Source organism: Leptodactylus fuscus, chromosome 5 (genome assembly GCF_031893055.1).
Source record: "Leptodactylus fuscus isolate aLepFus1 chromosome 5, aLepFus1.hap2, whole genome shotgun sequence".
Classification (NCBI taxonomy): domain Eukaryota; kingdom Metazoa; phylum Chordata; class Amphibia; order Anura; family Leptodactylidae; genus Leptodactylus; species Leptodactylus fuscus.
In genome coordinates this window covers 9,713,079-9,731,384 of record NC_134269.1, presented here as the reverse complement: position 1 = coordinate 9,731,384, position 18,306 = coordinate 9,713,079, and the positions used below count along the sequence as shown (strand labels likewise).

Below are 18,306 nucleotides of genomic sequence, written 5' to 3'. Positions count from 1 at the left end.
GTCCCACCAGCAGCACAATACGGGCAGAAAATACCCCGCCTTGTGCCGCTGTTGGGACTAAGGGAAAACAGATTATCTACATAATCATCCATTGTTTGCTGGAGAGCCATATTTTTGGGGCCTCAACCACATGAAGAACCTAGGGGACTCCATCATCCTCCATGTCCTAGATCTAAAAATAAACTCAGACACATAAAATCAATCCCATCATTCCCCAGTCCTGTAGATACGTATAGTATCTGGACCAATTTTCTATGGTTCCACACTCACGATTGTGTTTTTCATGGGTCCGTGCCATGGCTGTGAACATGGGCAGCAAAATACAAAATAGGACCTAGTCATGTGGGTTTTTTGACTCATTTAAGTGTATGGGTTTCTGAAAAACATGGAGGACACAAGGATACCATACGTGTGCTGTCTATTACAGTTTTCACATTCCCTACAACTGTGTACGTAAAGTCATACCGAAGCCAACCAGGGTCACATTATTTGGAGGACACATGGGTCTTATCCTTGGGTCTTCCATCAGCTTTTGGTATGTAGGAGGCCACCACTTTATATCAAAAATATGTTAAGTCTAAGATATTATGATTTGAACCAGTCATAAGTTAATTGGTATTTGGAGAATAAAGATACAACCACTAACAAGTCCACTGACAATACCGAGCACGGCAAAGACTCCCAGGAGGGGCTCATATCAGTATATAAGATGGCTAGATTAGCGTAATTGAATACAACTCATCTGGTCTTCAGCATCGCATATCATGTCAGGTGAGATACTACAAGGACTACGACCATATTTATATACCAGTCACAGAATCTTACATGGACATGGATCAATCTGATCATAGGTCCAGTGTATCAGCAATTGTCAGACTGGGGGGTATACAAGCCCCGAGTACCAGAGAACCCTCCAGTGGGCCCAGGCTCTAACACAATAATGGTCCAGCAGAAGACACTCAAATTAAAAGGGTATTATGGTCTGTTTCCTAGGGGTTGTCAGATTGTGAGCTTGAGAATTACTCCAGCCCAACACTGCGTGAATTACAGATGATGGAAGGCACGTCTCCCTAAAAGGTCTCACAACAAAGTAATACTGTAAGAAAGACATCAACATGGAAGACTAAAAAAATTATCGTAGTCATAAAGTTCAAGGGGGTTCATTCACGGTCGGTCTGTTGACTTCGCAGATCTTCAGTAGATCAAACCACAAATTCATTGTTAGCCAAGAATTCTGCATCCTGCTTTTCCAACTAAATTGGGCTAAAAAAACTGAAGCACAATCTGCAACAAAAAAAAAGCAGCTTTTTCGCAACTTGGGGCTTTAGCCTTATTGTGGCTACTGGGGTGTGGCACCATTCAGTGACACTCCTATATAAATAGTAATCTGTGCACTGCATATAGGATTAAACATTACTTAATTTCTTTGGTAAATGCTGATCAATGTATAATAGGTACTGGAGGTTTCCATTCTTGTTCTAGGGTCTTTGTCTACAGCCAGCTCTATGTTATGTTAATGTTTACATGCATCATACAGTTATGGCACTTCTGTTTGGAGGTGAAGCCCTATAGGCAACATTCTCATTGGATGAAATGTGATAGGTGAAGTCCTAAATCAAGTATTCATAGGAGGTCTTGGAGATAATTCCAGAGTCTTGTGTTCATTGTCTTGCTAAGTGGAATTTTCCCTTCTCCCCTAGAAAGACAGGTAACAGTTGGAATCACACACAATAAGGTGAGATCCCTAGTTTGGTGGGTGACAGTCAATGGTGAAAGTTTAAGCTCCTGTATCCCAATGCAAAGTATGTCATGAGTCCTCCACTTACTATGTGCCATCTATAATACAGGTGTCTTCCTATCTTGCGGAAAGGCCTTCGGGCCCCGTAAGGCTCCAGGGCTCAGTAGCAATAACTCCCTATAGTTATGCCCCTACTGACACTATAGCAACCAGCCTCCGTGACTTTGGTAGTCTAAGCAATATGAAATATTAAGGGATGAAACCTTCTTTGAGCACAAAAGGTAATCGTACCCTTCACTTTGGCCAAATTATAGGGAATTTAATAAAGAGATTTTCATAAAAAGTTTGACCTATTTATTTTATTGCTTGGGCCATTACTAAAATATGTTCATATAGAAATCTTACATTTGTGTTACTTTTCTTCTGATTTCTGCAAATAAATGCTGGCATGTTCATGATGCAGTGAGGCCTTGTGAAAATATGGAGCTTTATGTGCTTGGTGCAGTTGGGAGGGCTCCTAAGACAGCCTGAGCAGTGGGGAGGGCTCTTAAGACAGCCTTAGCAGTGGGGAGGGCTCTTAAGACAGCCGGAGCAGTGGGGAGGGCTCCTAAGACAGCCGGAGCAGTGGGGTGGGCTCCTAAGACAGCTGGAGCAGTGGGGAGGGCTCCTAAGACAGCCGGAGCAGTGGGGAGGGCTCCTAATACAGCCAGAGCAGTGGGGAGGGCTCCTAAGACAGCCGGAGCAGTGGAGAGGGCTCCTAAGACAGCTGGAGCAGTGGGGAGGGCTCCTAAGACAGCCAGAGCAGTGGCGAGGTCTCCTAAGACAGCTGGAGCAGTGGGGAGGGCTCCTAAGACAGCCGGAGCAGTGGGGAGGGCTCCTAAGACAACCGGAGCAGTAGGGAGGGCTCCTAAGACAGCTGGAGCAGTGGAGAGGGCTCCTAAGACAATCGGAGCAATGGGGAGGGCTCCTAAGACAGCTGGAGCAGTGGGGAGGGCTCCTAAGACAGCCAGAGCAGTGGGGAGGGCTCCTAAGACAGCTGGAGCAGTGGAGAGGGCTCCTAAGACAGTCGGAGCAATGGGGAGGGCTCCTAAGACAGCTGGAGCAGTGAGGAGGGCTCCTAAGACAGCTGGAGCAGTGGGGAGGGCTCCTAAAATAGTCGGAGCAGTGAGGAGGGCTCCTAAGACCCTGGAGCAGTGGGGAGGGCTCCTAAGACAGCCAGAGCAGTGGGGAGGGCTCCTAAGACAGCCGGAGCAGTGGGGAGGGCTCCTAAGACAGCCGGAGCAGTGGGGAGGGCTCCTGCTGCAGCCAGTTACCTTACATTTATCTGGAGGTTGTAACAATGAAGGACAATGACTTATCTCCTAGGACACATCAAAAACAATGTTGACACATTCACTTCTTTGTCCTAATATCCTCTGATCTTCTTCTGTTCTCCAGTAAATGGACAAGAGAAATCAATCGACAGTCACAGAATTTCTCCTTTTGGGATTTGGAGATCTCCACAACTTCAAGATTTTAGTTTTCACTCTATTTTTGATTGTTCACGTTGCGGCTTTGATGGCAAATGTCCTGGTCATTGTTCTGGTCGGAGTCACCCCAAGCCTCCACTCCCCCATGTACTTCTTTCTCAGCCAGTTGTCCTTCTGTGAGATCCTGTTCACCAGTAACATTGTGCCCACCATGTTATGGCTGATACTGGAGGGAGGAGGAAAAGTATCAGTTGCTCGGTGTATATGTCAGTTCTACTTGTTAGGCGTTCCAACCATTGCCCAGTGCTTGTTGTTGGCGGCCATGTCCTTCGATCGACATGTAGCCATCTGCAGACCATTACACTACGTCACTATTATGACCTTCTCCCATCAGCTTCTGATGGTGACCTCCTGCTGGTTGTTGGGGTTCACTTTGGCTCTTTTTATATACCTTTCCTTAAGCAAGTTAATGTATTGTGGCATCAACACCATCAACCACTTTTACTGTGATGTTGCTCCTCTTCTACGGTTGTCCTGTTCCAGCACATCCTTTGCAGAGTTGGTCACTGCTATGGTGGCATTTCCCGTAATATTGTCGCCCTTCACATTAATTGTAGCCACCTACATTTCAATCATTCAGACCATCCTCAAGATTCCCACCAGCACAGGCAGACATAAAGCCTTCTCCACCTGCAGCTCCCACCTGATCATCGTGTGCACCTACTATGGGACCTTGTCCTCCATTTATATCTTCCCACCAAGAGATAATTCCATAAATGTGAACAAAGCTCTGTCTGTTCTATACACACTGGTGACCCCATTGTTTAACCCTTTAATCTACAGCTTGAGAAACCAGGACATAAAAGGGGCTATTTGCAAATATTTCCAATATCTGAGCTTGTGGAAAGCAACGGAAACATAAGAGCCGTACACATTAGATACCTGTAGATCCTTAGAGATGGTTCTCCTACTGGAACAGGTGTAGAAGATACCGCTACACACTTCAGATATCTCTAAAGATAGAATCGATGTTGGCAAGGCTGGTAATTATTGAATAGTAATAAAACAACCTGAGATAACCTTGAACTAGAGAATAGTCACAAACTGACCTTATGGTATAGGGTATGTTAGAGCCATAGATCACTGACAATGACCATCCTACAATATCTGTGCAATGAGGGCATGGCTGACAAAATCTAGGAAGGATCCTTGAAAACAGGTTACATCAAGGTGTACACTCCTTAGCAGCCCCTGAGGGAGAAGTTACTGCTGAAGACCATTATCTCCCCAAGAAAGCCCCAAGATAGGAAAGACATATTTATCAACCCCAAGGAGATACCAAGCGTGCCTGAGAGTAATTTGCTCGCACCCATTTTGCATCCTGGTATTCGGGCCCCTGAGACGTAATTTTGCTCATCCCCCATACTGTATACTGGGAGAGGCAGAGCATTGTACATTAAACTTGAGTGGAGTAAAGGCACCCCATTGCCATCATAGTCTGGGCATCCCTCATCCCAAGCCTAGGAATAGCCAACCAGGTGGACAATACTACTCTCATCGGAAAGCTACATAACTTCTCAGAGAAAGGCTTCACCTTGGTTAAACTGCACCATCTGCCTCCGCAGTCATTCCTGACCTTACTAGTCATTCAGTGCTATTCCAAACTCAAAAACCTGTTTCACTGAAAATAAGACATCCCCCGAAAGTAAGGCATGGGGAGGTTTTGTTAAATTGCCTAATATAAGGCACCCCCCGAAAATAAGACATCCCCAAAAAAACACTGCAGCCGGCAGAACACTGTGCATGATGTTCCGTGTGCACAGGTATGCCGGCTGCTGCCTCTGCTGTGATACCACTGTCCCTGCTGCTGTAAGATGAGCTGGGAAAGCATCATATGCTGCGGGGAGTCCACTCTCCCAGCTCATCCCACAGCAGCCGGAACAGTGGTATCACAGCAGAGGAGGCAGCCAGCTTTCCTGTGCACATGGAGCACAGCGTTCAGCCGGCTGCAATGCCCACTAAGTGAGGCTCTCCGGCACAACCGCCGGAAGCCTCGCTAATCTCTGCTAAGCCCCGCCAACCACTTCCACCACCGTGACCAACAGCAGCACCAGCGCTGCTACGAAGATGGGGAAGGTAACTAGCATACCTCCCCCCCCACCCTTTGCACCACCTATAACCGGCAGTCATACCGGCACTCTGCTAAGGATGACTGCCGATTGTCCCCCGCTCCAGCTGCTCCATAAGACATCCCCCGAAAATAAGACGGGTCATATATTTCGGAAGAGAATTTAATATAAGACACTGTCTTATTTTCGGGGAAACACGGTAACAGCACCACGATCAGGTAGCATGCCCCTCTATTCCGTGTCTGACTCCTCCATTTTATATGAGGTACACTAGGGTAGACTGCTTTCACACTATTTATCCATTTCGAGGACTAGGATATCAAAAATGTTGTATATCCTAGCGTACTTTCTGTGTGTCATCTGTTTTTTTTTCATCCGCAAAAATTAGATGGTGTCTTGGGTTGAGCGATCGGGATCAGAAACGATTGGATTCTGATCCGTGATCGAGTAAATTTCACAATCGCAATCGGAATTCCAATCCTGATCTTTTCCAGCGGGATCGAGGTCAGAGGTTATCTCAAGATCTGCTCGACCCTATTCATGTATATATCATTAATAGGGTTCAGCGATCGAGATCGGGAGAGATCGCATCCCCATTGGCGATCAAGAAAATTTCACGATGGCGATCAGGATCGGCTGGAAAATGATTGGAAATCGGATTTTAAAATCGATCCTGAGAACTCAAGATCGGCTTTATTTTTCCGCACTCACCAAGCAATTTATCTCTAAAAAATGGACACGAATGACGTCCATATGATATCTGTTTTTTTTCAAAGGCCCATATACTTAAATGGTTAAAATGAGTAGAGAAAAGAATAATGGAATCAAATTCCTCTCTGACCACGAAGTGGAAATGGATCACGTAGAGTGGGCCCTAAGAAACTCTAAGGGACCTAGATCCCAGGAGACAAAGGACAGTTTAATGGCCTCCTTAATCCACCTAGCCACAGTAGATTTGGAGGATTTAAGGCCTTTCTTTCTGTCTGACTACTAACAGGTGGGAAGACATCCGCAAACTATTAGAACTTCCCAGGCAGATTCTGAGACATCTGGAGAGCTCCAAAGAATTAAGCTGATACTCTTTCTCTGAAGAAGGGTTAGAGTAAAAACCAGGGAGAGATGACCGGGTTTATATAGATAAGGTCCTAACAGGCTCGGACTGGCCCACCGGTGTACCGGGGAATCCCCCGGTGGGCCCCCGAGCCCTGACTTAAAGTTTTGATTTTTACCAATGCAGATGCATTGGTCGGGGCCCGATCGGGATGGCCAGGGGCCCCAACCGGGCACCTGGCCAATGCATCTGCCTCCACACACAGGGGCCCCCATTAGCTGATGCTGAAGAAGTACACATCAGAGGACAACGTGTCTTTCTTCAGCATCAGCTAATGGCTTCTCCCTTCACTTACCTGCAGCTGCTGTCCTGTGAGATCTCCCCTGCTGCACGCACGCACGCACTTCCTCCCCCTCCCCCTCCTCCTCACACTGAGTCCTGTTACATCGCAGCGTGTGGGGAGGACAGGGAGCCGACTGCTGCTGGAATAGGTGAGTAAACTCTTTTTGTAAAATCTGTATGTTTAATATGTATATATGTACATTTGTGTAAAGTATGTGACTTGTATACTGTGTGAGTACTGTATGTTTGTATACAGGTATGTGTGAGTATATACTGTGTGCTATAATAATGTGTATGTATATATGTATGTGTGTGTATATATAGTATTCATACAAGTATATATATGACTTATATGGTATATGAATGTATATAAATGTATATGTGCTATAGTATTGTATGTGTATATTGTATTGTATATGTGTGAGTATATATGGTATATGTTTAAGGCCTGGTTCACATCTGCGTTCGGTGATCTGTTTGGGGAGTCTGCACGGGAACCCCCTCCCCCTTCCCCCCGAACGGATTACCAAACGCATTAGCAAGCGGTGTGCAGTGAAAGTACGCGGACCGCATAGACTATAATGGGGTCCGTGTGCTTTTCACGCGGTGTCCGCATGAGTCATGTGGACAGGAAAGTAGATTGTAAAGTACTTTTCTGTCCGCATGTTGTATGCAGACACCGCACGGAAAGCACATGGACCCCATTATAGTCTATGTGTGCTTTCACTGCACACCGTCTGCTAATGCGTTCGGTAGTCTGTTTGGGAGGGTCTCCATGCGGACTCCCCGAATGGATTACTGAACGCAGATGTGAACCAGGCCTGAGTGTGTAGGTATATAGTGAGTGCAATCCCATCCACACATTGCAGAAAAACACACACGGCGGACACACTGCAATTTCCAAAACTGTTGCGGTTTTGGAAATCGCAGCATGTCACTTATATCTACAGAAACACCTGCAGTTTCACTATAGGTATAAGGCTAAGTTCACACGGGGTTTTTTGGTCCGAAACCTGAGGCAGAGGCCACCTCAGGTTCCGGACCAAAAATCGGGTAGCCGCGACTGGATGCACCGGCATCCAGTCACGCACTCTGCTCCAGATTAGGCCCAATAAATGGGCCTAGATGGGAGGAGGGAGTGTCTTCAGGCTGAATCGCGAGGCGAAACGACCTGAAGAATGAGCACCACGCTTCTTTTTCTGGGAGCTGGAACAAACCAGCTCCCGGAAAAAAAAGAACTGACCGACTCCCATTGATTTCAATGGGAGCCATCTTTTTGGTCAGGATTTTGAGGCAGATACGGCCTCAAAATCCTGACCAAAAATCCCCGCGTGAACTTACCCTAAAGGAAACAAAGTCCTCAGAGGAAACCTCTGCGGAGTTTCTGCAATAAGCGCTGCAGGAAAAACTGATGTGTTGCCGCCGGGGTTTTTCCCGCAGCGCTTTTTGCTTTGTCTTGCTACATGGGGCTTTAGGCTGACGCTAGGTTCACACTAGCGTTCGGCAGTCCGTTCTCAGCTTTCCGTCTTCTGCATGTAGAAGACAGAAAGCTGTCAGACCGGGTGCGGCGGTGTGCGTTTTATGCTCTCCGCTGCAAAACCGTTTAACCGCTAAGGACAGATGAGTATTCTTTTTTTATTTATTTGTTTTTTTATTTTACACCTCCCTCCCACCACATGAGTTGCTCCAATTCCTGGACAACCACTTTAAAGGATGTATCCATCTTTCTAATATTGATGGTCTGTCCTTAGGATAGGCCATCAATATTACATCTGCGATGATACAACAGCCAGGACCTCTGCAGATCAGCTTTTCCAGGACACTTCAGCTACGGGTAATGGTAACATTTCTAGGAGCCATGCTGTTCACTTGCCATACAGGCTGTAGCAGTAGGTATATGTAGTGCGCATGGTATAGTGCGTGAGTAGCATGGCTCCCAACATGTTATAACCTTTAACCGCCCTGTCTCGGTACCGCTGATCTGCAGGGTCCTGGCGGTGGGCCCCTAGAAACAATTCCACTGGTGGGCCCTAGACATCCCAGTCTGACCCTGGGTCCTAACCATAGAAGGTATCTCCACTGTACTCTATCTGGGAAGAAACTTATAGGGTCCTGCCGCAAAGAAAGCTTGAAGCTCATTTATCCTCTTGGCAGATGTGACTAGTAAGAATGTGATCTTAAGTGGAAGAACCTTGAAATCTACCGTCTCCAGTGGTTCAAAGAGGGGTTCACCTAGACCCTCTAGGACTGTTGATAGGTCCTAATTAGGAATTGTCCCGACTGCAGCGGATCTGAGTCTTGCAGCTCCTTCTAGGAATCCCTTGTTTAAAGGATCCTGAGAAAGCTAGATAAAGCGGAACTTTCAGACTTAAGTCTTTATTGAGTCCGTCCTGCAGGAAGTCGGGAATGTTATTGATTGAAGGATTAGAGCTTTATTCTGGTTTAGGGTCTCCTGGTGGACTCTTAGATTGTTCAGGATGGCCTCTGAGAGTTCTTGGACTTGTCAATCTCCCGGCTGTCAGGTTGAATCTCTTCAGATCTCGGCAGAGCTGTGAGCCCTAAGACACCAGGTTCTGAATAGGGGGAAGTCTCAAGTAGGTCCCTCAACTCATCTGTATGAGGTGGGAAAATCACAACCTCCTTAGCTAGAATGGTATATTGGCAATTACTGTTGCTTGATCTTGTCTTGGTATCATGGAAACTGGAGGGAAGATCTCTGTCATTCTCAACCTCCACATGATGGACAGGGCATCTCTTACCAAAAGATTGTCATTCTAGTATAACCAAAAGAACTTCTCCACCTTGGAAATGAATTCTGTGGCCATGGTGTTTTTCTCTGAGCAACCTCATTTCAGGGTGATCATATGAAATTTCAGAGACCATTCTCTAGGTGAATTGTAGGTGAACACACAACGTTTATATAGCCGTTCCACCACCCTCTGACCTAACCCATCCATTATAAGGAAGCCAGATGATTCATGTACCATGGCACCACCTTGATGACCTGAGGAGCTTCCAGTAGCCTCACTTCTCCAGCTGGTATCTTAGGCCCAGTTGTTAAAATTGCAATTGAATTGGGGGAACCAGTTGTGTTGCCAATGCAAGGGAGTCTTTAGCTTCACACACAACAAGCATATTCGGGCAACACTGGATACCAATGTGGGAAAATGGACGGACGTGAACCATAAACACTCAAGTATATAGATCAGAGTTCTATTGTTCTTTTCACATAGCCATTGAGTTGAAGAGAAACCTCAGCAGATACTTGAACTCACTCCTATCATGCTCTAACCTAAGCGTAGATTATTAGTAGGCCACACAAGACTTGCGTCAAGGTTCTCCACTACCTTGAGGACCTAGAAGGCCACTTCTACTATGTATCAGAAAAATGTCAAGTCTGAAATAATATCGACAAGTTCACTCCACAACCATGAGATAATTGGTCTTTGGAGAATATGGATTTAACCTCTAACCAGTTTGCTGACAAAAACAAGAGCGGTGGAGACTCCCAGGAGGGTCTCGTGTCACTATATAAAGTGGCTTCTCTTCTGTAATTGAAGGCAACACATCTGGTCTTCAACATCACAAATCACTTCAGGTGAGAAACTGCAGAGTCTTCAATATTTTCCCATACCCAGATACAATCATTCAAGCAATATTCTTCCAGGCAAAGGAGTCAAAGTGGACATGGACAGATCTGATCATAGGTCCTATAGAGTAGCTGATGACAGGCTGGGAGGATTTATGCTCAGAAATCGTTTAGACCAGGGGTAGGGAACGTACGGCTCTCCAGCTGTTGCAAAACTACAACTCCCAGCATGCATACTTGCTCTACTGTTCTTGGAACTGCCATGGAAGTGAATAGAGCATGCTGGGAGTTGCAGTTTCACAGCAGCTGGAGAGCCGCAGGTTCCCTACCCCTGGTTTAGACTATGAGTACATGGCGTATTATGCATTACTGTTGTACTCCCTATTACTGTGCATAAGGACAGAGCAGTCAGTCGGGTGTGTGTATACACCTCCTGAATACATCACAACATTGCCATTTAATAGTTGAGGCTCATCCTCCTCCACCATTACACCCAGATTATATTTGTCACAGTATCAGTTTTTTCTTTCTTATTTATGTAGTTCCAGAAAGAATAATTTTGGATAATTTTTCCTTGTCATTTATTCTCTCAACCCAATCTTTGCCATTTTATTTGTCTTTTACACAGTTTATTTTCCGCTTTAATGCTGCGTCATTACCTTTCTGTTTTAGTTCTTCCCGCCAGTGACATTTCCAATTTTCTTTTTTGACTTCCCGCCTACCAAACCCCAAACTTTTTTATTTTTCCATTCACAAAGTCATATGAGGGCTTAAAGGGGTATAACCAACTGGCTTGTTCAGCAGCCTGCATGCTGTATGCTCGGTTCACTTCCTGGTTTTCTCGGTACATTGGTGGGTGGGGTTTCACTGCTCTATTCATAGCAGTATGTTTGCAGTCAGTAATGAGGTTTTGGTTGTACATAAATTACCACAGTATCAGTGGAAGATGCACAATATGAAGCTGATGTAGCAGAGCTGGATTTGATTGCAATAAACTCCGCTTTAGGTCTTTTTTTACATACAGAGGTAACAGACTCCCTATGTCAGCTCTTAGCCAAATTCAATTAACCGAAGGATAACTGGAAGATCAGGAGATAAAGAGCTCAGAAATACAAGAACAAAGCACTCCCCCTCCCCTGTCTAAGAGCAGGGAGCTAAGTCACTTGTGTGGTGCAGAGAGATAAACAGCTCAGAAATACAAGCTGCTCCCCCACTCAGCTCCCCCTTCCCTATTTGAGAGCAGGAGCTGTGTCACTTGTGTGGTGCAGTGACATAAACAGCACAGAAATACAAGCTGCTTCCATGTACTCAGCCCCCCTCCCCTCCTGAGAGCAAGGAGCTACGTCACCTGTCTACCGAGGCGATAAACTCATCGCCAGGCCCATCATTATGGAAACGCAGTGTAAACAATGAAGTGAATAAATTAAGATAGCGGCCAAACAAAGCAGTTTTGATGAATCAATGTATTTAGGAAAAGTCTTAAATGCACATAAACTAGCAGTATAGATAGGATCCTTAAGATGGGACAACCCCTTTAATGTTTGTGGGATAAATTGTTCTTCATAATGTTACTATTTCTTATTCTGTACAATATACTGGGAAGCTAGAAAAAAAATCAGAATGGGGTGGAATTGGAGAAAAACTGCATTGGTGTGATTTCTTATGGGCTTTGTTTTTATGGCATTCACTTTGCAGCCAAAATGAGCTGTCACCTGTATTCTATGTTTCAGTATGATCCAAGAAATACCAATTTTGTGTAGTTTTATTTATATTTTAACACCTTAATACAAGTTTAGAACTTTGCACTTTTTTTTTTTTTTTTTAAATTGCCATATGTTATCACAACTGTAACATTTTTATATTTACATGCATGGTGATGCACAGGGCTTTTTTTTTGCAGGGCCAGGTGTACTTTTTAGTTATTGGGAAATGTCTATTGCTTTGATCACTTTTTATCAGAGACTAATCAGTTAAAAAATGGCCCTTTTGAGTGGCCTCCTGAGTGGCCGCCATATTAAAATATCCAACATCTGCTGTTACCATTTCAGTTAGCCATATTGGTTTTCTACGATTTGTAAACTGCTTATTCCCATAAGGTATATGTTTTCCACTGGTCCTATTTAGGATGTTTTTGAAAATGGGTCCTGTGGACACTTACTAGGTGTCACCCGATGCTCGTTGTTAGGACTGTGTGGCAGGTGCGGCCATGGGATCAGGGTCGCAGCCTGTTCCGCTGTTATTGCTCAGTCCAGCATAGCCGGGGTTAATTCCCTTGCAGCCGATAGGCATGGTTGGTTTCCAGACTGACAGTGGTGTTAACCTATGAGCACCTGGCGCGGGCACCTGGGCTTGCTGTTTAGACCCGCCTTCTATTTAAGGAGGCAGGTTTGTTTGCCTGGTGCCTGAGCCTTAACTAAGATTTGTGCACGGCAGTGCAAAAATTAGTTTGGCAGGCTTAGCTAGGTAGGTCTTTAGTTAGAATTGTTCCCTACATAGATTTGTCCTCTAGATAGAATTGTTTCCTTAGTAAGTACCCAAGGAACTCCTACCTTAGCTACTCTGCTACCTGTGGTGCTTCAACTGCAGGAGGCTGTAGTGGGTGCGGCCCAGGAGGTTACTTGGAGGACACGGCCATAGTTGTTTATGTTAGTGAAGCAACTGTTAGACACTGTTTCCATTAAGCGGCTGCTTTGTTCTGCAGTCTCCTGCTCCCTGTGTAGTAACAGAGAGCACTCAGTTGGTGGTGTAGCCCGGCAGTGAAGTTAACTGTCAGGCTTGTTCACACCAGTGTGCCCTGCAGTTCAGAGCCTAGTTGGGCTCTGCAGGCATTTGTTTATTATTTTTTTTTTAAGTAAGCCTGCTGACCATAACACTTGGAAGCTGTACGTATGTATTGCCGCATATTACATGGAACATGGAAGCATCAGGAGAAACCTAGTAGCCTATAGAGGTTCCCAATGAACGGGCTGACTCGGTACCAAGTGATCCACAGTCTGGTACTTGTCCATGGCCCAAACACTGGGAACCTCTGCACTACAGCAACCATCTTCCATTACTGTGGCTGCCAAATAAATTTAGTATCCTATTAATATTATAAATGTGAAAGTTTGTGAGTTTGGATGTTTGTGGGTTTGTGTGTTCGGATGTTTGTTAGTCAATCACGCAAAACCCGCTTGACCGATTTGGCTGAAATTTTCCACAAACATAGTTAATACACCCCATTGCGCAATAGGCTACTTTTCATCACAATAGCGCACATACGTTTTTCCCAGGACCCCCACAAACCCCAAACTCACACCACCATCTCTGCAATCTCACACACTTTGGACCATAGCAAGCCACAAAATTCCTATTGCCCTCTACAGCCTCGCCCCTAACCCCACACAATCTCATATACATATACTTTACCACTTTGCCCCTCACCTTAACGATACTCCAGGAGGCTCTCTTTAACGCTCCGGAGCAGCCATGTTTGTCGACCCCCACCGCTCTGACAATCCGCAACACCCCCCACCCATGTCAATACCCCTAGGCGGTCTAATAAATGCAAAAAAAAAAGTTTAAAAAAAGTAAAAAAAAATATTAAAAACAAAAAAAAAAGGATTACAAATTCAAATCACCCCCCTTTCACTAGAACACATATAAAAGTAGTTAAAAACTGTGAAACACATACATGTTAGGTATCCCCGCGTCCAAAATTGCCCGCTCTACAAAGTTATACAAATATTTTTCCTGTTCGGTAAACGCCGTAGCGGGAAAAATGGTCAAAAGTGCCAAACTGCCGTTTTTTCACTGTTTTGATTCTGTTAAAAATTTGAATAAAAAGTGATCAAAGCAATAACATTTCCTGAAGATGGTAGAACTACAAAGTACACCCGGTCCCGCAAAAAAAGACGCCCTATACATCCCCGTACACGGACGTATAAAAAAGTTACGGCTGTCGGAATATGGCGACTTTTCAAAAAAAAATTTTTTAACAGTTTTGGATTTGTTTTTAAGGGGTCAAAATGTAACTAAAACCATATAAATTTAGTATCCCCGGAATCGTAACGAAACACAGAATACAGAGGACAGGTCATTTTGGTTGCACAGTGAACGCCGTAAAACCAAAGCCTGTAAGAAAGTCGCAGAAATGCATTTTTTCTTGAAATCCACCCCATTTTGAATTTTTTCCCTGTTTCCCAGTACATTATATAGAATAATTAATGCTGGCATCATGAAGAAAAATTTGTCCCGCAAAAATTAAGCCCTCATATGGCTCTGGGAGCGGAGAAATAAAAAAAGTTATGGGGTTTAGAAGGAGGGGAGTCAAAAACGAAAATCAAAAAATGCCATCGGCGGGAAAGGGTTAACTTCAAATCCCTCTGTCCCAAAGTCACTATGTAAAGTTTCTCACAACACCGTATATATAGCAGCTCTAATACAAAGTAACTGTAACACAAAAGTCTCACGTATTCTCTGCATTACAGCAAAAACAAGATACAAACTTACATTTCATATCCCATACCTTATACACAGTACGAAAACCTTACCCACGCCTGTATATACCCACTGCTACAATCACCGCAGACCAAGTCGCGGGTACCAGCTAGTAGACCAATAAAGTAATCTTACCCTTTCTAAAGGACTTGAAAAGAATCAAAATTGCTTGGATTTCAATCTTACCATTTGCAGTCACTGATATGCAGACTGTATACTTGGCTTACTTTTGTCCTGACCTCTTTCAGATTTGGTTGGCAGGTGAAGGAGAAGGCTGTGTGTGCTTGGTCTCCTAGGACAGACAGAATAGAGGGGAGGCTCCTGCTGCAGCCAGTTGCCTTACAGCCATGGGCAGCTCTAAACTGAATTTTTGGAGAACAGGGATAATGGTTTGGACATAATAAATACTGTTTTGAGAGTTTTACTTCTTCGCTCTAATATCTTCTAATCTTCCTCTTGATCTTCCCTCCAGGGAATGGACAATAAAAATCAATCGACAATCACAGAATTTCTTCTTTTAGGATTTGGAGATCTCCACAACTTTAAGATTTTAGTTTTCAATCTGATTTTGCTCACCCACGTTTCAGCTTTGATAGCAAATGTCCTGGTCATTGTCCTGGTCGGTGTCACCCCGAGCCTTCATTCCCCCATGTACTTCTTTCTCAGCCAGTTGTCCTTCTGTGAGATCATGTTCACCAGTAACATTGTGCCCACCATGTTATGGCTGATACTGGAGGGAGGAGGAAAGGTATCGGTTGCTCGGTGCATAGCTCAGTTCTACTTTTTAGGTGTTCCAATAATGGCTCAATGCTTTTTATTGGCGGCCATGTCCTTCGATCGGTATGTGGCCATCTGCAGACCATTACATTACACCACCATTATGACCTTCACCCATCAGCTTCTGATGGTCACCTTCTGCTGGTTGTTGGGGTCCACTTTGACATTTTGTGTATGCATTTTTTTAAGCAAGTTAATATTTTGTAACCTCAACACCATCGACCACTTTGGCTGTGATGTTGCTCCTCTTCTACAATTGTCCTGCTCCAGTACGTCCTCTGTAGAGTTGGTCACCGCCATGGTGGCATTTCTTGTAATTTTGTCGCCCTTCACGTTTATCTTAGTCACCTACATTTCAATCCTTCGGACCATCCTCCAGATTCCCTCCACCACTGGAAGACATAAAGCCTTCTCCACCTGCAGCTCCCACCTGATCATCGTGTGCACCTACTATGGGACATTGTCCTCCATTTACATGTTCCCACCAAAAGACAATTCTGTAAATCTGAACAAAGGTCTGTCTGTTCTATACACACTGGTGACGCCATTGTTTAACCCTTTAATCTACAGTTTGAGAAACCAAGAAATCAGGAGCGCCATTTCTAAATATTTTCAATCTTTAAGGCTGTGGAAAGTCTTATTATGATTTTGTAAGGGGGTAAAATAGTTGACCTCCTTAGGCTGTACCCCTAGGTTGAACCACTAGTGGCCCTTCGGTTACGCCATATTACAGGCATTTCAGTCCCATGTGTCTCTGTTAGGGTTGAGCCGATCTTAACTTTTCAGGATCGATTTTGAAATCCGATTTCCAATCATTTTTCATTTGAACCCGATCTCGATCCCAATTCCAATCCCAATGCAAGTCAATGGGATTTTTTTTTACTAATCGGAGATCGGATTTTAAAACCAATCCTATTCACTATACAGCATGGAATTTAACAACTGGACGCTTTGTTAGAATCCACGCTGTGATTTTTTTTTTAATCACTAAGTAGCCAGACAATTTTTTATTAATCCTCTGGCTACTTAGTCCCCCCTGGTGTCCACTTACCTGCAGAGATGGCTGGTCCGGTGCCCGGTGTTCTCGTTCTTCTTCGCCTCGCTGCCCCCGCCTCCCAGGTTAGGAGAGTGTGGGCGGGTACTGGGAGGGGAGACGTCACATCTCCCCGGCCTGTACCCACCCACACTCTCCTAAGCTACAAGCCCCGCCTTCTTCCTAGCTCTTTAACACTAACCTGGGAGGCGGGGGCAGCAAGGTGAAGAAGAACGAGAACACCGGGCACCGGACCAGCCATCTCTGCAGGTAAGTAGCTACTAGAGATGTTAGCTAGTCTCCCATTAGAATAAATGGACGCAGCTGGCGCGCAAGAGGTTAAGGCTGTGTGCCGGCTGCTTCCATTCATTCCTATGGAACCGCAGCGGAGCCTTCAGACTGAGTATACACTCCGCTCAGAATGAGTGGAGCATATACTGAGTGTGAAGGCTAACATTGTTAGTTTTTCCCACAATGCTTGGCCAGTAGCAAAGCATTGTGGGAAATAATCACCGATCTCAATCCCACCTAAGAAGATTGTGTTCAGAATTCCGATCGCGATCTTTTCCGAACACGATCGCTCAACCCTAGTCTCTGTGAAGCTACTACCATGACACAGAAGTTTGAGGCTCACTCCATGAGTACAGCTGGTGGCATTGCCAGCGAGAACTGTGGAATATCCACTGGTTCATGTGAGCGAGTGCTGTGTTGTTTCAGAAACTGTTGTGTGTGCCATATCCTGCAGGTTTCTACCTCTGATTTTTCACTGGAAGCAAGCTAAATAAAATTTTCGTTCCAGTGAATAAAAAGGGTCTAGTGTTTTTTTTTTGGCCTGGTTATACAACATGGCATGAAATTGCCAAGATTCTGGGCATGGTCCATATCAGGAGTAGCCACATGATTGTCACTTTGCGTGAAAAGTTCCATCATTGTTCTAATAAGCTCATAATTCTAGAGCCCTGGAATCGATCGTCTGTCTGGAGCAGAAGACAATAATAAATTGACAAGTTTGATATAGACAAGAGCTGAAAATTTGTGCTGGTGAAATAACATAAGACAATATTAAAGTGTTTGTCTAGGACAGGGGTCCTCAAACCTTTCAAACAGGGGGCCAGTTCACTGTTCCTCAAACCACTGGAGGGCCAAAATATAGTTTAATAAATAATAAGATTATATGCTCCACAGTAGCGCCGCCCACAGTATTATATGCTCCACAGCATGCCCCCCCAGTATAATATGCTCCACAGTAGGCCCCCCCACAGTATAATATGCTCCACAGTAGGCCCCCCCCCACACAGTATTATCTACTCCTCAGTACGTCCCCCCACACAGTATTATCTGTGCCTCAGTACCGCCCCACTATATTATATGCTCCTCATCTAAGAGTAATTGATACTGATGACCCATCCACAGGATATTGTAGGTCATCAGTATCAGATCGGTCAGGGTCAGACACCAGGACCCTGCTACAATCAGCAGTTTTGCCCACCAGAAGCCATTTATGAGGTGCATGGCCAGAAGCAGCTCTGCTCCTACATGAGTGAATGGGAGGACAACAGATTGCTATAGTGTGCAGAGATCTACACAGGGTGTTCTGTTCATACGCTGTAGCCGTAGTGCCAGAAACTGCAGATCTGATCCCAATCGCTTGAACAAGAGCAGAGCTGCTTCCAGGCAGATACCTCATAAATGGCTTCTG

The 18,306-nt window shown here is 44.9% G+C and overlaps 2 protein-coding genes across 2 annotated transcripts; both read left to right on the top strand.

Annotated features, from left to right (window-relative positions):
- The first annotated feature begins 3,178 nt into the window (after positions 1 to 3,178).
- On the top strand, positions 3,179 to 4,129 carry LOC142204390 (olfactory receptor 6Q1-like). The gene has a single exon (XM_075275702.1). It carries the CDS (start codon positions 3,179 to 3,181, stop codon positions 4,127 to 4,129), a length of 951 nt encoding a protein of 316 aa, XP_075131803.1.
- An 11,143-nt stretch (positions 4,130 to 15,272) lies between these two features.
- On the top strand, positions 15,273 to 16,220 carry LOC142204389 (olfactory receptor 6Q1-like). Its single transcript, XM_075275701.1, has one exon. The coding sequence runs from the start codon at positions 15,273 to 15,275 to the stop codon at positions 16,218 to 16,220; it is 948 nt and encodes a 315-aa protein (XP_075131802.1).
- The last annotated feature ends 2,086 nt before the right edge of the window (positions 16,221 to 18,306 follow it).

Coding starts and splice junctions, on each gene's coding strand:
- LOC142204390 (XM_075275702.1), top strand. CDS start 3,179: ATGGACAAGAGAAATCAATCGACAGTCACAGAATTTCTCCTTTTGGGA.
- LOC142204389 (XM_075275701.1), top strand. CDS start 15,273: ATGGACAATAAAAATCAATCGACAATCACAGAATTTCTTCTTTTAGGA.